The sequence below is a fragment of the Mus pahari genome, chromosome 23, assembly GCF_900095145.1.
Source record: "Mus pahari chromosome 23, PAHARI_EIJ_v1.1, whole genome shotgun sequence".
In the NCBI taxonomy this organism is placed as follows: domain Eukaryota; kingdom Metazoa; phylum Chordata; class Mammalia; order Rodentia; family Muridae; genus Mus; species Mus pahari.
In genome coordinates this window covers 12,454,368-12,475,522 of record NC_034612.1, presented here as the reverse complement: position 1 = coordinate 12,475,522, position 21,155 = coordinate 12,454,368, and the positions used below count along the sequence as shown (strand labels likewise).

Below are 21,155 nucleotides of genomic sequence, written 5' to 3'. Positions count from 1 at the left end.
TAAGCATGTCGTGATGCCAAATTTGGTCCTGGTGCTTAAATGGGTATTTCTCATAGTACATGACCTTCAAGTTACATCAACCAAGGGAAGGGCGACGGACGCTCCAACACTATCTGACAGACTATCAGGGGATAAAGAGGCAGGAACACCCTTAAAGATACTTTCTTGACTTTGGAACCTCTGGTCAAGATGATTTATAACAACTGAAGAATCTCATTCAGTTGATTAGCTTTTTTTTTTTTTTTTTAATTTAACTTTATTTTATTTTATTTTTGGTTTTTCAAGACAGGGTTTTTCTGTGTAGCCCCAGCTGTCCTGGAACTCACTCTGTAGACCAGGCTGGCCTTGAACTCAGAAATCCACCTGCCTCTGCCTCCCAAGTGCTGGGATTAAAGGTGTGCGCCACCACTGTCCAGCTCTTAATTTAACTTTTATATTCTGTGGTGGTTTGAATATTGGAAGTGGCACTATTAGGAGGTGTGACCTTGTTGGAGTATGTGTGTCACTGTGTAGGTGGAGCTTGCTCAAGCTCTGCCCATTTTCGGAAGAGAACCTCCTCCTCCTCCTCTTCCTCTTCCTGGCTGCCTTCAGATCAAGATGTAAAACTCTCAGCTTCTTCTCCAGCACCATGCGTGCTTGGATGATGCCATGCTTCTCGCCATGATGATAATGGACGGAACCTCTGAAACTGTAAGCCAGCCCCAATTAAATGTTGTCCTTTATAAGAGTTGCTTTAGTCATGGTGTCTCTTCAGAGCAGTAAACCCCTAAAAACACATATACAAGACAAGATACTCATACACATAAACAAAATCTTTTATTTTTCTTTTTTCCTTTTATTGAGAATAGATTCTTTTTTATACAATATATCCTAATTATAGTTTTCTCTCCCACTACCCCTTCCAGTTGCAACTCCCCTGCCCTCCAGATCCACTCCCTTTCTGTCTCTTGTTGGAAAAGAACAGGCCTCTAAGAAATAGCAACCAAACATAAGAAAGTAAAATATAACATGAAACTATCATTATCAAAGTGGACCACTTCACAAATTTGCATATCCCCCTTGTACAGGGGCCATGCTAATTTTCTCTGTGTTCCTTTGGTATATGTGCTGCCAGAGTGAGCACAAGTCTAAAAATTTTTTTTAAAAGAGAGAGAACAATGTCTCACAGAGGACTTTAGTTCTTCTTCCAGCCCCATGTTGGATGGCTCACAAGCTGTAACTCCAGCTCAGGGGGTTGTCTAGCGCCCTCTTCTGGCCTCCTTAGGTACCTGCACTCATGTGCACATACCCCAACAGAGATACACAACACAAACACAAGAGTTAAAACTAAATAAATCTGGGAGCTGGAGAGATGCTTCAATGGTTAAGAACACTGGCTGCTCTTCCAAAGGACCCAGGTTCTAGTCTCAGCACCCACACGGCTGCTCACAGTCATCTGTAACTCTAGTTCTAAGGGATCTGATGCTGCCTCTGGCCTTCACAGTGGCACCCAGGCATATATGTGAGCAGAACATTCATTCCCATTTTTACAAATCTTTTTTAAAACACTGCTTGAAGATAAGACGAAAAAAGATCATAATAAGCACAAAAAAAAAAAAACATTCAATTATAGCAGGGCTCAGTGCCTGGGACAGAAAAATCAACAAGCTAAGTATACCATAAATAGCTTTAACGGGGCTATGATTTGCACGCAAAGAACTTGGTTTGAGTTCACTGCTAGTACCGTGTAAATGGAAGGACAGAGGTGGGTCAGGCTCAGACTTGTATGCTCTGGATGTGTCCAGAGAGGTCAAGGGGCTGAGACTCAGGCTATAGGAGAACAGCTCAGCGCCCAGCTGCTCTTCTTAGTGACTTAAGGACACATTAGTGGGATAAAGATCTGGGAATACTCAAAGGGATCACACAAAGAGGGATTTAAGCTTGTTCAAGGTGGTTTCGGAGAGCTAAATAAGAACGGATGTAGCTAGGAGAAAAGGTGGACTCAGCCCAAAATGGGGCTGCTTTAATGATGGGAGCTGTCCAAATATGGAGCAGGCTGCCTCTTGTGGCCCCCATCACCTCCCAGGAGGCCTGCAGAGGGTTGAGACCTGGCCAAGGCCTCTTTTGCAAGTCACCTCCTGGCTTTTCTATCGGAATAGCTTTTTAAACTAACCTGCTTTTTGTTAGCTAATGCCCTCTTTTATCCGTGCCTCTGAAGGTCTTTGATCACACTTCATCTTTCTGCATTGCACGCTGCGTCTTTCCCGTCTCTTCCTGTCCTCAAGTGATTAAGTATGTGGTTATGAGCCTTGCTGGAAGACGGTAACCTTTCTTATTAAAGCCTTGAAAACAAGGAGCAGAGTGGAGCATTGCACAGAAAACAGACTGAGCCCCAGTTTGCTCTTTTTTTTTTTTTTTAAAGGCAGATTCTCACTAAGCTGGCCTAGAATTCACTATGTAGACCAGGTTAGTCTAAAGCTCATCCTCACCTGCCTCTGCCTCCTGAGTGCTGGGGTTACAGGTGTGCATGACTACATCACTCTGCCTTCTTCTTCTTCTTCTTCTTCTTCTTCTTCTTCTTCTTCTTCTTCTTCTTCTTCTTCTTCTTCTTCTTCTTCTTCTTGTTTTCCTCCTCCTCCTCTTCTTCCTCCTCCTCCTCCTCCTTCTTCTTCTTCTTTGAGACCAACCCTTTAATTTGTTTCTCCCAACCCTAGTGGGTATGATCATATGCTGGGCTGGTGCCAGCCAGAAAGCACACTAATGTTTCAGAGAGCAGTCCAACCTTCAGTAGAAAACAATTTGCAGAGAACATTCCAGAAGGGCAATGGAATATAGTCCCAGGACCTCTGAGACTATAGGTGTTGTTTTTTCCGGGAGCCCTAGAAGGCAGTTCTGCCGCCTTTTTGGTTTGTTTGTCTTTTAAGATTTATTTATTATTATATGTAAGTACACTGTAGCTGTCTTCACCAGAAGAGGGCGTGAGATCTCATTTCGGGTAGGGTAGTTGTGAGCCACCATGTGGTTGCTGGGATTTGAACTCAGGACCTTTGGAAGAGCAGTCAGTGCTCTTAACCGCTGAGCCATCTCTCCACCTCTTCTTTTTTGGTTTAAACCTAAACTTCACAGCCATTCTTCTCATAGGCGAGTGGTCCAGAGGCCAAAATAAATCCAGCTTATTGATGAATGGAAAAATCAATACACTGGAGCTGAGCAGACGTTTGCTGAGGCCTTCGTGCTGGCAGAGCCCTTCGCAAGTTACTGATGGGTTGAGGAGGTTGGGACTCTCATTGGTCTCATGCATTTAAACTGTAGGTACTCAATAGATGATGAGCAGAGAGATGCTGGGGAGACAGACAAGCTTATTTCTCAACTCTGGATGCCCTACAAAACTAGGAGGCAGGCAGCAAGCAGCTAAACAAAATCTATTTTCCATAGATAAGTGCTAGGGCCACGGAGACTCTTGAATAATGTGATAGTGGGCATCCTGGGGAGGGGAACGGCTTTAGACAATAAAAACATCTTTCAGGGGCTTGGGGATTTAGCTTAGTGGTAGAGGGCTTGCCTTGCAAGCTCAAGGCCCTGGGTTCGGTCCTCAGCTCTGGGGAGAAAAAAAAATTTTTTTTTCAGGAGGGGACCGGACCCTATGACAAGGAAGATGGCCTGAGGGAAGAACCAGTGCGCCTCCAGCCCCTGAAGGAGGGGACTACAGAAGAAAAACCAAACCCAGTGAGCATCTCCGACAAACTAAAAGAGGTCATGACCTTCCTGCTCTCTGTGCCCCTTGCTGTTGGTGTGAAGAACGCAAAGGCAGGCAGAACTGGAATCCAGCTGGGGGGGGGGGACCCACCAGCTCTCCATCCCCCGCCCCCCCTCAACTCGCAGGCAGTCACCTGATCCTCCAGAAGAGGCTGTGACCTAACCAGTTTCCACCTTGTTCCTAGGGAGTGCATTGCCATACACTAGAATTTTTGTTTGTTTGTTTCGTGTAGGGTTCTGTTGATCCCGTGCCAAGTATCAATCAGACCTGCGTGCCAGCCTCCACTCCCTGGAAATAGTTAAATGAAGTGACGTACTTGATTTTTTTTTTTTTTTCCAAGTCCGGTAAAGCACCGTGATTTGCATGGGCTGAAGGAATCTATCTTAAGTCTTGAGGCGGAGCCTTATGGGACGTCTCGAGTGATGGGGGGGGGGCAGGGTGGCGTTGCTAAACACTCAAGTAAGACGAAATGCTTTATTTTGCAATCTAGTCCCTTCATGAAGCCGCTTTTTGTGAAGATATTCGTGAATTCAATGCCTAGGGTCTCCTCCCTGTTAAGTATGGCTTCCCACATTCCTCTGCTTTTTAAATTTATTTTTTATGTTTTAGACAAGGTCCAACGTGGAAGACTGGTTCTAAACTCCTTCAGAGTCTGTACATGACCTTGAACTCTTGATTCCCGTGGCTTCCACCTCTGTGTGTGGGATCACGGGCGAGCTCCGTATGGCCTCTTTATATTGGCAAAATTACCTTGCATGCTGGGCTCTGTACAGAGCTCACCGACACAACAGATGATCTGTGGTTTAAGAATAGATTTGGGATTGAAGGCTCCTTCTCTCGCATTGGGGGGAAGTGGAAGTCTATATAGCAGCCATCATTTGGAAGCCAAGCCACCTAGCATAGGCGTAGCTGCTACAGCATAACCTGTAACTTCCATGCAGACGTGTGTCAAAGGCTGTGTGAGCTACTAAAAACGAAATCAAACTTCCTCCTTCCTCCCCCAAGAGTGGGATTCCCTGTCGGGGCACAGAACCCGCAGGGGAAGGAAGGGCTGGTGCTGGCGTGCGATGGAGATGGGGCTTTCGGCTGGGGGTGTGGGATGCGGTGTTGGCTGTGTGGGAAGGGAACTGCGGAATTCCTCCCCTTGGTTGCCGAGGGGGGCTCTGAAGGAGACATCAGGATGCAGAGCACGGCTCGCGCTGCCCAGGGCGCGGAGGCAAGCCAAGGACACCAGTGCGAGCGCGCCTCGGGCACCCCCCGGCGTTCCGGCGCCTCCCTGCCAACGCGCGGTCCCCGGCAGTCCCCAACCTCAGCAACCAGCCCAGAGCGCCCACCCGTGAGCTCCGCGCTCTATCCCCCGCGCGCGGTCGAAACGGGAAAAGCCGTGGCCGCGGAAAGGTCAGGCTCGCCCTCCGTCCGCCCGTCCGCCCGTCCGCCCCGGGGGGAACGCAGCGCAGCGAGCCCTGCGCGGTCGCAGAGGCGGCCCTGGCCCCGCGCGCGCGCACACACTCACACGCGCGCGCCGCGCGCGGACTCGATCCGGGTTCCTTGGGGGGCGGCGCGCGGGAGGAGGCGGGGCCTGCCGGCGACGTGGGCGCGCGGCGCGCGAGGGCGCCGGGGGAGGGGGCGGGGCCGCGCCGCCCGCGCCGCGCTGGGAGGGGGGGGAGGAGGCTCTCTCGGCCAATGAGCGGCGTCCACATGCCGCGGCGGCGGCGAGAGGGGAGGCAGCGGCGGATAAATGCTATTAGAGCAGCCTCCGCGGAGCCGTCCCCGACGCCGCCGCCTCCCGTCGTCTCCTCCGCCGCAGTTCCCTCCGCCGCTGCCGCTGCCGCTGCCGCTGCCGCTGTCGCTGTCGGCGGGGCAGAGCTGAGGGGCCCGGGCCGGCGCGCCGCGCGCAGCTCCTCTCCCGTCGCCCGCCTCGCGCTCCTCCGCGCCGAGGGCTCGGCCGGGCGCCCCTCCTCAGCTGCGCCCGGTGTCCTCGGCGCAGCGCCCCGGGGCCTGCGCTGCCCGCGGCCGGCTGGCAGCCGCTGAAGCGACGCACCCTCGCGGCGGGGCGGGAGGCTCGCTGCCCCTCGGGCGGGCTCGGCGAGGCCCGGCCGCGTGCGGCGGTTTCTGGGGGGGAGGGGGCTCGGGTGATTCAGCGCCCCGGTCAGGCGGAAGCGGCCGCCGCCGCCGCGGAGGAGGAGGAGGAGGAGGAGGAGAAGGAGGAGAAAAAGGAGGGGACAGCTGTCGGCGCCCGGGCGCCCGCGGTGGCACGAGCCCGCCGCGGCCCGAGTGCGAGGCGGTAGGCGAGGAGGCCGCGGGGACGCGAGGCGAGGCCGGCCGGGGTGCCCCCCGCAGCCATGGAGAACGCTCACACAAAGACCGTGGAGGAGGTGCTGGTCCACTTCGGCGTCAACGAGAGCACGGGGCTGAGCTTGGAGCAGGTCAAGAAGCTCAAGGAGAGATGGGGCTCCAACGGTAGGTGCGGGGCGCCGGGGCTGCAGCGGCGCGGCGCGGGCCCGAGCGCCAAGGAAGATGGCTGACCCGGCTCCACCTCGTGGGGCTTGGCTCGGCTCGGCTCGGCGCCCGACGGCTGCGAGAGACCGGGCCCCGCGCGCGGACCGCCCGGCCATCGCCGACCTCTAGAGGGGTCTCGAGCTGGTGACCTTCCCGGCCGGCGTTCAGCGAGCCGGGGTGGGGGAGGGAGGGAGGGAGGGAGCAGGGCTCCTGCGGCTGGGCTGTGTCCCCCGTGGATTTACGAGGCGTCGATGTTGTTGAGAAACCCTCGGACCGTTTCTTGTGCTCCCCAAAGTTGCCCATCTGGCAGAAGTGATGACCCAGCTGAAATGACTGCATGGTGCTGGAGGCCCGAGAGGGCTTACGGGCAGTTCCGAGGCCACTGATGACCAGGGCTGCATAATTTTCTCGGGGTATCAAAGTGGAGAGAGATCGCTGAACGTTCATATACCTATATCCGCCTTTTAGACAGCGATGGTGGTGAATTTAGCAGTTTTTTTTTCTTAATAAAAGCGCTCATAAAATGTCTTCATTTTTCTTTCTGTTTTCCTCCTGACACGTTGCCTGTCGAATTTCGGCCTTCTAGAATTACCGGCTGAAGAAGGTAAATAATATCAACATGTTATTTAGGAGAGATGATGTGTGTGTGCGCAGACTGATTGTTGTGGACAATTAAAACAAATGGGTTTTTTTCTTCTTTCCTAATAGGAAAAACCTTGCTGGAACTTGTGATTGAGCAGTTTGAAGACTTACTAGTTAGAATTTTACTGCTGGCAGCATGTATATCTTTCGTAAGTATTTTAAAGATTATTTTGTCTCCCCCTAAAAGTTGAAATATTTCGTTGGGACACCAGAAAATAAATAGTGGCATTGAGTTTCCGTGTTTAAAAAGCAAACAAACAAAATAACCCAAGAATTAGAGGGGGAAAAATGATAGAAGCTGTTTTGTTTAGGTAATAGACGCTTTAACAGTGCAGCGAAAGTGACCCCTGACTGCGCAGGGTCTCTGAAATTCTTGTGCCTCACCAGTTTTTAGTATCAGAAAGTTTCTCACTGTAAGTCCTTTTCTGTTGGGGTTCTTCCATTTGTTATCATGTTGTAAGATCACACTAAGATGATGTTGGGCACTCTGTAAGTAGAGCGTACAAAAGGAATATTCCAGTAGCTTTGCCTTCCTGGTGGTGGCAAGGTGACAGTTGTTCCTGACAGTGACAAGAATGATGACGGCAGTGATGGCACCACTGTTGACCAAATTTGGTCACTGACCTTTAGGGTGGCATCTAACCTGGACCCCTGTCTTGAGTGATTCCTAGACTAAGAGAACAAAGTTCAGTATTCTTGGTTCTAAATATTAAAGAGGGTGAAGGCAGAGGTGGGTTTTTTGTTTGTTTTTTCTTTGTTTCTTGTTCTGTATGTGCTTGAGCCGGTGTGGTTGCTAAGAAACTAGAGAAATGCAGAGACCTGTGTCAGAAAAACTAATGTAGATGGCAAGGGTATTTCTTGGTTATTAACATTTTACTCCAGGATTTTTTTTCCTGGGCAGTGGACCTTATAGTTTCTTTAAAATGGTGATAGTGGTATGCAGATGTTCTTAATCTTCATAACACACGCCAATTTTTGTTCTTAGAACATTGTATTCTTATACCGATAGGAAGTGAAAATCCTATAGTACTTGTCTTAGGTTTCACAAAACTGATAACTGTATGGTTTCAATTAATGTATTCACATGTAAGTCTGACCCAGGGGTTCTGTGATCATGGCCTCTATGAAAACATTAGCATAGAGGATTGTTTAGAGAACTTACTAAGTTCAGGTAAAGGAAAGATTAATTTTTAGCTGTTTTTAAAATAAATATTGGCAGCAAAGGTGACCTTTAGGAGCAGTTGTGCACATGAATTTTGGCCTGAAACTTTAGTTTGTCATGTTATCTATGTGTTGCGTGCCCATTACTAGTTCAATTCTTAAGAATCTCACCTGTGGTTTTTACTGAATAAAATTTAGATTCCCATAGCAAGCCATTCAGCGTAGTACTGAGTTATTTACTCTGTACTTCTTATATAAAATATCTTTTTGTGATTAATTTTTTAAAATTTTGTCCAATAGGTGGTTGTTTGATTTGTAAACAAGATAAATGGAGTTGATTGTAGTTTGAGCGTGTTGCCATGTGCTAAAATAAATTATATATTACCCCCAAGTTATATTTGGGGGTTGTTTAAGGTTTGTATTTATGCAGGCTACATCATTCTGAAAGTCTCTGCTTGGGCAGTTAAATGGTGGCATTCACTAAGGCCATCAAGGACTTAGAATTAGAAATTAACTAGATGATATATACAAGCTGCAGGCAAACTGCATTCTTACTGGTTCCTTTCATATTATTTGAAGCAGTCTTAGAAGTGTGCCAAGTGAACATGGGAATAAGTGAAATGTATGCCAAGTTACTTGCTGTTGGATTTCAGAAGGTTTCAAATTGTGTGTGGACAGTTTGACTTATTATCAAGCAGAAATAATGATAAATTTTACTTTGGAGTAATTAGGAATTTATTATTTGTAATTTTCAAATTTAAAGTGCTTAACAGTTTTTGTGATAGAAGACATTGCCTGTTGGTAGTTGAAATATAAGTTCATTTTCAATAACTACTTGGGATTCTTGTTCAGGAAGTGAACTGTTACATTTTTATGATATGAGTTGTTAAATGGCAAAGAATAAGTGTTTAGGAAGTGCTTTTTGTAGAGTTCACTTCATTTGCTTTGGTTTATTTGATCAAGATTGTGGATAGATTAAGGTATTCTTCAGAGGCTGCTCTAGAGCCTATACCAGCTCTGACCTTAGCGTCCATGCTTAAGTCTGTATTGAAACCTTTAAAGATAAACTCCAAGGTTGTTTAATTTCAAAAGGAAAAGTTAAGGAAGGTGAAGCACCCGTACAGCTTGGGCTAGATTGAGACTGTTCTTAAAAGCTACAAGGATGGAGAACAGAAAAATTGTGCTCTAGAAGATGGGATTTTCCTGATGTTCTTCATGGAGGGTTGGTAGTGCTATATGGTACTTGACTGTTCTTTCCTTATTTTCTTTTTATTTCTATTATTGCCTATATATGTATGTGCAATGTATGGGTATACTTGTTCAGGTATGTGGGTGTACTTGTGTGTGAATGTATGTGCAGAGGCCAAGAGTTGACATCAGGTGCCTTGCTTAGTAATTCTCCTCATCTTATACACTGAGGCAGGGTTGCTGGGTTAAACCCAGGGCTTGCTGACTCAGCTAGTTTAGGTAGCCAGCTTGCCTCTGCCTCTGAATGCTGCAGTTCCAGCCAGGCTGCCAAGGCTTGCTGGCCTTTATGTGAATACCTGAGGTCTAAACTCGGGGGCTTAAACATATTGTAAACACTGCCTGCCCAGCCATCTTTTGGTCCCTTTTGTTTTGTTTTGATTTTGTGTTTGTTTTCTGAGACAGGATTTCTCGGTGTAGTCTTGGCTGTCCTTGAACTTGCTCTGTAGACCAGGCTGGTTGCTCCTTCCCAAGTGCTGGGGTTAAAGACATGCGTCACCAGCATCTTACTGTCTTAGACTAGTCTCAAGCTCACTGTGTACAGCCCAGTCTTACTTGTTCCTCTTGCCTTACTTAGCCTTTTAGACGCCAGGATTATAGGCTTGTGCTATGAACTTCAGCTTATTTATTTTTATAGCCTCCAAATAAGAACACTGACTTATTTGTGGCAGTCAGTATATTCTTACTGGCATAACTGGGAAAATCACAGTTGTATACTCAGGTTCTTTTGTAGAAGTGAATAGGCAGTTCTCATAAATCATCAGATTCTCCTCAGGTTAGAAAGATATTAATGATTTATTTCAAATATCAGATTAGTAAACTGTTAACTACAGTTAATGTTTTGCTCTGGGGAAAAAAAAAACTGCATTAATGTTTTATATTTGTGGCCCATGGGGACAGTTTAATTTTTAGTAGCCACCAAAATTGTTTCTTTTAAAGGTCAGTTCAAATATGGCAGTGCATGCCTGTAATTGTAATTAGTGCTTGGTAGCTAAGCAGGTGGGTTAGGAGTTCAGGGCCATCCTTGGGTCTACAGTGAGTTTGAGGCTAGCCTGCAGTACATAAGACCATCTCTGCCAAATGCATCTTCCCTCTGCACATGGCTTAATTTGACACCATTCACTGTTTTGTTTCACTTGGGTTTCCATTCTCTTAGATTAGTAACTTTAAGTGTTCTGCCTAACTGGAATGCCTGCCCCCTCCTCCCCTCCCCCAGTTAACACCTGACTTACACACCGGGAAGAACAGGGAACAGACCCCTGTTCCCTGGAATGGTACTTTGGAGAGAGTAAAGCAAAGGGGTTGTGATAAAGAATTGGCTGTAGGGAATAGGAGTGTGCAGGCTTTTAATGGCTGGTTGTAACCTCACAAGATAAGCTTTGAGGAAAGATCTGAAGGAGTGGTGAGGATTACTAGGACTACGCTGGCATTAGCTCATCTGTCTAGAAAGTAGTGGTGCCAATGCTGAGAGTCTGTAGAGGTTTCTTTACACTACTCAGGTTGATTTTAAAATACTTTTTTGTTGTGTTTTTGAGACAGGGTCTGCTTTGTAGTTCTGGCTATCCTGGAGACCAGGACTATAGACTATGCTGGCCTTGAACTTAAGAGATCCTCTTGCCACTACTGGGTCGTATGTATCTTCAGTACCTTAAATATAGGAATGTATTTGCTTCGAGGGTTTTGAGACTTTGATAAAATATGCTATCTAGTTTTACTTTGCTGGTTTCAGTGATCTTCAGGAAGCAATTTAAAGTGCATTTATGGTGGTTGAATTTTTTTAATTTTCTTAAACTACAATTTAAAAGGTGGTTTGAAGATGAAGCATTGTTTTTCCTCACTTTCCCTACAATAGGGTTATACTCCACAATCCTGTCATACTATGATGAGCCTCTTTCCCATGTATATAGCAGAACATGACCCTTTTTGTGTTAGAACAAAATTTGCTTTATTCATTATTCCTGTTAGAAGTCAGTAGTGCCAGGTTAAGTGTGGTGACATACACTTGTAATACCAGTCTTGAGAAAGCTAATGTAGGAAGATTCAAGCTGGAGGTCAGCCTGTCCAGCAAAAACAGGATAGAGATGGGGTCTGGAGAGATGGCTTAGTGGTTGAGAGTACTTGCTTCCCTTGTAGAAGATGTGGATTTAGTTCCCAGAACCTTTATCAGGTGGCTCAAGCCATCTTTAACACCAATTCTGGGGTGGTTTTGACACCTTTTTGGATTCTGTAGATACCGGCACACATGATGTGCATATACATATTCCCAGGTACACACACAAACTTAAATTTATGGGCATTGGTAGTGCCATAGTGCCATTTCTTGCGTGTTTGGATGGACCCAAGACCTTCACATCTTTTAGGAAAGTGTTCTATCACTAAATTAGACAGTAATGCAGAGATTGCTCTATAAATGAAGAATGTCAGTGGAAAGCTCTCCGTCCTACACTGCTTCAGCTTAAAATGGGATGGCTTGGAGTGGGGCTGGCAAGTTTGAACCTTTGAACTCAGGCTGTAACAGTACAGAGTTCAGAGGGAAGTGGAAACCCTGTCTTTACCTAGAACTACACTTTGCTCCTTTCCCTTCGGTTAGTGGTGGAGCCTTGGTTGCTTTCTTTACTCACAGACTCTGGCCTGGGGCTTTTTACTTAGCTCTGTGAGGGCTTGTTTCATTGTCTCCCCACTTGTCAATATTACATACTGAGCATTTTCGGTACACCAGAGCATCTTCTGAGAGCCCCTAGGGATGCAGCTGTAAACGAAGGCAGTATAAAGAGAATCCTTGATGTTCAACCTAGTCTCAAAGAATTTTTTTCTAGACATATTTCCTCTTTTGTGTAAATCTATTTTGTTTAACTTAGGAAAACCCATAGTTATAACTAAACTGACCAAGCCCTAAGAGAACCTCTGTGTAGTTTTCCTTACACCTTCTCCCCATCAGTCATTGTCAGGACTGTTTTCCCATCTTTATAACCCAATAGGATTTTTTTATCAATAGAGCAAACACGAGACACCAAAAACACAATCTGAGCATAGATTTGTTTTTATCAGTTAAATGTGATTTGAAGTGTAGGATTTGAGTTTCTGGGTTATTTATTATTTTACAATAGACTTTATCTTTAAGAAATTTTTCGGTTATTTGCATATATGTGTATGTTTGTATGACTGTATGTCACGTGTGTGGGGGCCCTCTGGGAGCAGGAAGAGGATTCCTGATCCCCTGAAGCTAGAATTACAAACTGAGCTGGAGCCGTGGAAGAACAGCAAGGGGCTCTTAGTCACTGAGCTGTCTCTTCAGCCTCAGTTTTGTTTTTGTTTTAATAAAGTATTCAAGAAACTGCTGTGGAAATCCCTGTCACCTCTTGTACTGGAGACTGACTCAGGACCTGGCACATGTTAAGTAAGGTCTCTAGCCACTGCACTATCTTACCAGCTCTGAATGGATGCTCCTTAAACTTTAAATATAAATAGGTTTGGGTGCCATTCTTAGCAGATTTGGCCACTAGTTTCTCACCCAACAATAATTAGTGTATCTGTAGAGCCTTCGAGTGTGGGTAGCCTGGGTTTTCTGTTCAACAGGCCATATGGAAGGCAGATTTAGTGTACTGGTTAAATTAGGATTGAGAACTATTAGGCGTGAGAACAATGTACAAATCTTGACTGCTAAAGGTTTGTGTTCCTCTAGCTTTTCTGACACTGCTCACCCTATTCCTTCGCTCCAGCTGGTAAGGGACGGTGGCCTAAGTCGTCCTCAGGATTGGCTGCCAAGAAGGAAATTCATACCCTCTTTAACAAGGTGTGAGGCTTATCTTAGAGTCACTAATGCCTCACTGACCTTTTGGAAAAGGCCCTGTCACTCATGAAGTTGAGCAATTTTTCTTCTTTAAGAGCTAATTAAATTTCTTACTCTGATATGTTCTCCTTGGCAAATGTTTGGAAGGCTGTATCAGCAGCTGTGATCCTGCATCTATCAAAATTTATAACTTCCTAGAGAAGTTTTCATTTTGGCGGAGATCCTGGCCTTAATACTAGGAATGCCCTGTTGAAAGCTTGCAGTATTCTGGTTTCCTCTTGCCCTACTTGTCAATGGTAATTGACATGTGTCAGAGCCTGTATACTTTTTCTTTGACATGATTCTTTGCTAGTTCAATGTTATTCCTCTTTAGAGTTTTAATTACCTTTTGGTAATTTGTTATTTGTGGGTTTTTTGTTTTGTTTTTTAAAAAACCTTAGAGAATAAATGCTATGTGGGCTCATTATTTTAACTTTATTAATTTTATTTATAACACAGAATGTGTGTGTGTGTGTGTGTGTTTACACACACATTTGTTTGGAGACAGGGTCTCTTTATTATGTCCTGAAACTCACCTTATAGACCAGGCTGGCTTCTAACTCTGATCCACTGACCACCGCCTCCTAAGATCGAGGATTAAATGGCTTTGGGGGGTGGGGGTGGGGTGTGTACAGAGGTCATATAACTTATGGAGTTGGTTCTCTCCTCCCACTTTTATGTGGGTTCCAGGGATGGAATCTAAGCTTGTCCAGCTTGTAGAGTAAGTGCCTTTACCTGATCAGTCATCTTGCTAGCTTCTAGATAATCTTTTAAAGACAAGGTCTTTATTATGAAATGTGTACATTTTAAGCCATATAGCCTCTCATCTTACTCCCCATGCAAAGCAAGACCCACCTCCCAGATTTAGTCATTCAGGTTGGCAGGTTTCTGATAAAATTGCCAGTGACATTTGTCAGGGCTTGGCCCTGGAAAGTGGGAGGGAGCTTGTGTGCATGTGTGACATGGGCACTGCTGTCTGGGGGTCAGAGGACAACTTTGAGAATCAGTTATCAGATCCTTGCATTGTGAGTTTGAGAATTGAACCCAGGTCATCAGACTTTCATAGCACGTGCCTTTACCCACTCGTCCATGGCACTTGCCCTCCCGGTTAACTCTGAACTCAGATCAGCGAGTCCAACCTGTACTCATGACCCCTTTGGGGGCATTAAATGATCCTTTTACAGGGGTCATCTAAGACCACCAGAAAACAGGTATTTGCATTATAATTCATAACAGAAGCAAAATTACAGTCATGAAGTAGCAATGAAAATAATCTTACGGTTGGTGGTCACAGCATTAGGAAGGTTGGTGTTTAAAAAAAAAGTTCTCTGTGTGTGTGTGTGTGTGTGTGTGTGTGTGTAGCATTCACATACCTTTTTGGAAGAGTTTTCCTGTTACCGTGTGATTGAATTTCTAGACTGATAGTCTAGGCAGCAGACACCTTTACATAATATGCCACCTCACCAGCCCAGTTTTATTTATTTATTTGGAGGGGAATTTATATAATTTCTGAAGTGCTGTATTGCAATACTAGGTGCTGTGGTAAATTGCTTTAAAAAATAAATTTCTTGTCTCAGAACAAGCTTGTGATTCTGATGTGACCCTCACTACCCCTGAAAAGGTAGAAATTAGGTTCTACATTGAATTTGAATGAATGGAATTTTTTTTTTTCTCTCCAAATGTTTATTTGGTTGGTTAGTTGGTTTTTGGTTTTTTGAGATGGGGTTTTTCAGTTTGTAGACCAGGCTGGCCTCTAGCCTCTGCCTCCCAAGTGCTGGAATTAAAGGCATGCACCATCACGCCTGGCTACTTTTTGTTTGTCTTTTAAACTGTAAATTCATGCCATGTATGTCTATGAATTTATGTAAAATTTTTTAAAGAATTTTTTTATTAATTGGTGTGTATGGGTGTTTGCCTATGTGTATATTTGTATACCACATGTATTCAGAGCTTTGAAAGCCAGAAGGGGCTTTAAGACCGCCCCTACTCCCCGTCCACCCTCTGCTACCTGAGTGACAGATGATTGTAAGCCACCTGTCCTGCTGAGGTGAAACCTGGTCCTCTGGATGAGCAACCAGTGTCCCTAACCCGAGTCGTCTCTTCAGGCCCTGGGGTGGACATTAACCAAATCAGCGTGGGATAGGTGCTTCCCTGTTCACCTCTTACTGTACTGAAATCGGGATTTTATGTTTTATTTATTTGAAATGTTACCTATGAAGTAAATGAGATTCCTTCTTTCCACCAAAACAAACAAACATAAAGAAAAAAAAACCTAACTATTAATAAGTAAGAGTTGTTAAGTAATCTTAACTAAGGTAAGAAAATGGATATAAACCAACTGTTTCTGTTACTATATTTTGCTTTATTTTTAAGATGTACGGACAAGGTTTTTTTTTTTTTTTAATAATAACAACATAATGTGAACTCCTTTTATTATGAAAGTAGCTAAGTGTAAAAGCATATAACCAAGTCTAACATGTGCAATTTTTCCTTTTAGGTTTTGGCTTGGTTCGAAGAAGGTGAAGAAACGATTACCGCCTTTGTAGAGCCTTTTGTAATTCTGCTTATCTTGGTAGCCAATGCAATTGTGGGTGTATGGCAGGTAAGCAAAACATTCCTACAGCAGGGTTAAGTGAGCATTGTAGTAATCTTGTTGTTTTTCTAAACGGTAGCTTCCTTTTTTTCTTTTTTAAAAGATTTATTTCATGTATGTGAGTACATTGTAGCTGTCTTCAAACACACCAGAAGAGGGCATCAGATCCCATTATAGATGGTTGTGAGCCACCATGTGGGTGCTGGGAATTGAACTCAGGACCTCTGGAAAGAGCTGTCAATGCTCTTAACCACTGAGCCATCTCTCCAGCCCATTGTTTGTTTGTTTTTGTTTTTAAAGACAAGGTCTATTTACATAACCCTGGCTGTCCTGGAAATATAAATAAATACACACACACACACACACACACACACACACACACACACACACACACACACACCAGGGTGGCGATGCAGGCCTTTAATCCCACCCAGTACTTGAGAAGCAGAGGCTGGTTGATCTCTGTGAGCTTGCTGCCAGCCTGGTCTACAGAACAAGTTCCAGGACAGCCAGAGCTACACTGAACAACCCTGTCTCAAAAAAGAGGGGGTGGGGGTGGGGGGTGGGGAGTGTAAGGGAAGTAGGGAGCTGCCTGAAAAAGAAAACGGGAATGAATGTGGATGAGAAGCTGAGTATGCTAGATCTTCCCTTGTAGTATATTACTGAAGAGTTTGAGGCAGGATCTTTTTAGACTATACTGGGCAACAACAAGAAGACCCCATTTTCAAAAAAGAAAGTTGATATGGAAGCTTCAGAAAACCAAAGAATGTGAGAAATATAATCTACCTTTATATTTCATGATGATTTTGAGGACAAACTTCATGAAAATATCTTTTAATTTCCTTAGATTGTGGAGTAGGGAGGAGGCTATAGGAATTCTTAGAACCACAAAAAAAAAGAATTCTTAGAACCTAAATTGTTTTCAATTTTCTCCATTACACAGACTTTGCCTGCACACAGGCTGAAAGCTTATTTACTAGAGAACAGAAATTGCATCCTTCAAAATTGGATCTACAGGATCTACCTCAAAAATGTCAATATGTTTTGCCTTTTGTTTAGAGTTTGACAAGACACCTAGACTAATATTTCAAATTCATTTTCAGGTTGGTTTCCCACCCACTTCAGGTTTTTGGTGTCCCTAATTTTAAAACTGAAGTAGAATGCTTTGACATTCTTTGGTTGATTTTTTTTAAAAATATTTATGTATTTTTGGTAATAGCATTTTAACCCAGGTTACCTGCAAACTGAGTCTCCCAGGTCTGTGGGGTTACAGGGGTCGCTGGGCCACGCGGATTGCTATCCGGCACTCGACAGACCGGCTGGCCTGGGTGACTTGTCGGAGGTGCAGGCAGAAGGAGCAGTTTGCTGGCCTCTGTTACAACGCTCCCCACTCCTTTTCTTCCCGGGTTACACATTTGAGGCAGGATGGTGGCCAGACATACCTTCTTTTTTTTGGTTCTTCAATACAGGGTTTCTCTGTGTAGTCTTGGCTGTCTGAAACCCACTCTGTAGACCACACTGCCTCAAATTCTAATGTGTTGTGTTTTGTTTTTGAGGAAGTAGCTTATAATGTAGCCCAGGGTGGCCTCCAACCCACCATTCTCCTGCCTCAAATTTCAGACTATAGGGATTACAGGTATGCATTGCCACATCATATTTATTTTATTTTTGAGACAGGGTTTTACTAGGTAATTCTGGCAGGCCCAGGACCGATTGCCTCTGCCTCCTATACTGGGTTAAATTTAAGGTATGTATCACCCTTTTTAGCCTAGTTTTTTACTGTATAAATAAGTTTGTAGATGTTTGCATTAAAATACCAATTGTTGGGGCTAAGAGAGGGCTCAGTGGTTAAGAGCGTTGGCTGCTCTTCCAGAGGTCCTGAGTTCAATTCCCAGCACCCATGTGGATGTCTCACAGCCATCTGTACTGAAATCTGATGCCCTCTTCTGGTATCTGTAAAGACAGAGCACTCGTATATAAAACAAACAAATAAATAATTTTTTTAAAAAAAGAAAACAAAATGCCAATTGATTAGTGCAGGTATCATTAACATGCTTTTTAATATTAAGATTATATGTTTTAATTTCTAATCTAGAAATATTTAAACCAGACAGACTGGTTTACCATACTTGGCTTTTCTTTATACAGGAAAGAAATGCTGAAAATGCAATAGAAGCTCTTAAGGAGTATGAGCCTGAAATGGGCAAAGTGTATCGACAGGACAGAAAGAGTGTGCAGCGAATTAAAGCTAAAGACATAGTTCCTGGTGACATAGTGGAAATCGCTGGTGAGTTGAGTTCAGTTTTATCTATTCCTAGATTATATATTTAACGTTCTTTTCTAAGGTTCAGATTATATTTAGCTTTTTGTGTTTAAATATTTTTGTTTTGTTTTTCAATTTTATGCCTTTCAATTTTATGGCAATTTTATGCCAGAACAGATGGGTTATTTGCTAGCTCAGGACTGTCTGTGCACTGTGCATGTGCCTGGTGCCCTTGGAGTCCAAAAGAGGGCATTGGATTCCTTGGAACTGGAGTAAACTGACATGTGGGCTCTGGGATTTGAACTTTGGTCTACCTGAAGATCAGTCAGTGCTCTTATCCACTGAGCCATTTCTCTAGCCCTGTTTTTTTAATGTATATTTTAGAATATACTTTTTTATATATTTAAAATTAAAAATTTGTAACAAGTGGGTCTCTAATTTTGTCCCTTCTCCCTCCTACCTTTCCACTCTGTGTTCCTCCTTCCCTTCCTCTCCCTCCCCCTCCCTTAATTTTATTGCTTGTTGGTTTTTCTTGTGCTTGGTCTGCGTGTTTGTGTCTGTGTGAGGAGTTGGAGCCACTGAAACTCTCGTTACAGACGTGAGCTGCCATGTAGGCGCTGGGACTTGAACCCTGGTTTTAGGAGAGCAACCAATGCCCTTAACAACTGAGCCAGCTCTCTAGCCTCCACCATTTTCTTTTTATACGTGTAGATATATTGTTGAGTTGCTTTTGTTTTGCTGCTGCTGCTGTTGGTTTCATTTGTTTTTGCAGATAGGGTGTCTTCGGTAGACAGGCTGACCTTGAACTCAGAGATTCACCTGCCTCTGCCTCCTGGGTGTTGGGATTAAAGTCATTTTTAAATATTTAAAAAATTGGCAAGTTAAATACTCAAAAAACTAAGCTGACTATTAAAAAAGTAAAAGAGATGAACTTTACAATTTGAATAGAGTTAGTAGTCAATCCCTCCATTCACGGCTAAGTTCGTTTGACCTGTTTCTGAATCCTTCATGGCCAGTGCTGACACCCTGATAGTTAGCCACGTCTGTACATCATCATGGAAAGCGTGGGCAGGACTTTGGCCTAGTGCCCATGTGCTTGCTTGGGCTTTTACTGTTGTAAGAGGAGCAGAACAGAGAGGACTAGTTTTACATAGATAGATTGTCAGCCTCTGTACTCCTTTCTTTCTAGACATGTCCTAGTAGACATGTCTGTAATGATGACCAAAACATGAAATCACATCTTTATCGTAAGATTTGCTCTGCAGAACAGATGGTAAAACGTGTTCAGGAATAGGCACTTAAATGGGAGGGTATTTTGACAATCATACAAAATTTTGGTTAAAAGCCACCAACTAGCCCAGCGGGGTGGCACACGCCTTTAATCCCAGCACTCGGGAGGCAGAGGCAGGCAGATTTCTGAGTTCGAGGCCAGCCTGGTCTACAAAGTGAGTTCCAGGACAGCCAGGGCTACACAGAGAAACCCTGTCTTGAAAAACCAAAAAAAGGCCACCAGCTGCTCTAAATATGTCCTGTTCAACTTTTCTAGTTGAGGAAAATTTCTCACTGTAGTTTCTAAAGTATATACATGATAAACATATTATGGTATGCACATAAGTCACATTTCAATTTGTTGGTGGCTAAGGTCAGTTTTTTTATTTAGCATCTTAGTTGACATGGTTGACATGCCATACAACCTTCTCTTCCACATACAAAGTTTTGGCCTGTTCGCAGAGCTCTGTGACCATCCTTAATCCCAGACGTCCATCCAGAGAAAGTAATCTTTCCTAGCAGTTGCTCCTTGTCTTTCACTGTTCCCTAACAACAACTTGTTTGGACTTTTCTGGGTTTACTTATTCTAAGATATTATACACAATATATAGTGCTTTGATATCCAGACACACGTATGTATAAAAGTAAAAATAAGTTAAAAAATTAAATTTTAATTATGAGCTAATAACTTTTGTAAGGAGTGTTTGTATGGATATTACAGATGGCTTATGTAAACCTTTGAACTATCTAAAACACATGGAGTCATAAAATTGACTAGGCAAAAAAAAAAGAGAACAACTACTATCATGTATTATTTCTAGATTACTTTTAATACCAGGAAATTAGTTCTGATGAATAAGTAGTAAAGCTATACCTAATCTTACAGTAAGGGAACATCGGTGGTTTTAAATTTTCTGTATTAATCTGTTAGTTTTACATATGTGAATTAAGGTATAGTAGCAAAAAAGTCTCTGAATTTAGAATTTGGCAGTGGTTTTGATGTATGTCCTAGGGGCTTATTTATTCAAGGGCACTGGGTTAGTTTGTTTAAGATTTATTTATTTTATGTATATGAATGAGTACACTGTAGCTGTACAGATGGTTGTGAACCACCATGTGGTTGCTGGGATTTAAAGTCGACCTTTGGAAGAGCTGAGCCATCTCACCAGCCCCAAAAGGCACTGTTTTCATCACTGTTTTGGTAACAGGGCTGATGATAACACACAGCATAAATTGCTCCCGTCCTGAAGCATTCTCTGGAATGAGCTCTACTTTACGGTTATTATACAAGTGATAAAAATGACACAATCTTAACAAAAAATTGCCTTAAGTCTTCTGTAAAAAATATTTTATATTCCTAAAATGAAAACTAATTGCTCAGTAACAGAGACAGCATTTTCTAGTAATTCAGTAATAAAGAGGAATAATTCATAAATCTGACTATTTAAAGAATAGTAATAAGATTTAGTAATATAAAGTTATCTTCACGTGAGGTGGCACACACCTTTTTGTTCCAGCCCTTGGGAGGCAGAGGCATGAGGGATCTCTTGAGGCCTGTCTGGTCTACATATTGTATTACAGGACCACACACACAATGTATATATACATATATGTGACTTTGCTAGGCAGTTGAGTACAAAGCAAGGTTATGTAATAAATAACCCAATTCATTTAAGAAAACCAGCATTGGGGCTGGAGAGATGGCTCAGTGGTTAAGAGTACCGACTGCTCTTCCAAAGGTCCTGAGTTCAAATCCCAGCAACCACATGGTGGCTCACAACCATCAATAATGAGATCTAACACCCTCTTCTGGTGCCTCTGAAGACAGCCACAGTGATATAATAGATATAATAAATAAATCTTTAAAATACATTGCCAGGCGTGGTGGCGCATGCCTTTAATCCCAGCACTCAGGAGG

The 21,155-nt window shown here is 43.8% G+C and overlaps 1 protein-coding gene and 1 pseudogene across 2 annotated transcripts in view; one reads left to right on the top strand and one right to left on the bottom strand.

Moving 5' to 3' along the window:
- Positions 1–1,022: 1,022 nt before the first annotated feature.
- Positions 1,023–1,123, bottom strand: LOC115063102 (annotated as a pseudogene).
- Positions 1,124–5,844: 4,721 nt separating this feature from the next.
- Positions 5,845–21,155, top strand: part of Atp2a2 (ATPase sarcoplasmic/endoplasmic reticulum Ca2+ transporting 2) — a 49,328-nt gene continuing 34,017 nt past the window's right edge. For both annotated transcript variants that reach the window (XR_003842958.1, XM_021187035.2), the window contains exons 1-5: positions 5,845–6,196; positions 6,822–6,839; positions 6,944–7,026; positions 15,610–15,714; positions 17,854–17,992. Coding sequence is in view for 1 of the 2 variants with exons in the window: in XM_021187035.2 (XP_021042694.1) it covers positions 6,079–6,196; positions 6,822–6,839; positions 6,944–7,026; positions 15,610–15,714; positions 17,854–17,992 (463 nt within the window). In the remaining variant the exon portion in view is untranslated. The remainder of the gene's footprint in view (positions 6,197–6,821; positions 6,840–6,943; positions 7,027–15,609; positions 15,715–17,853; positions 17,993–21,155) is intronic.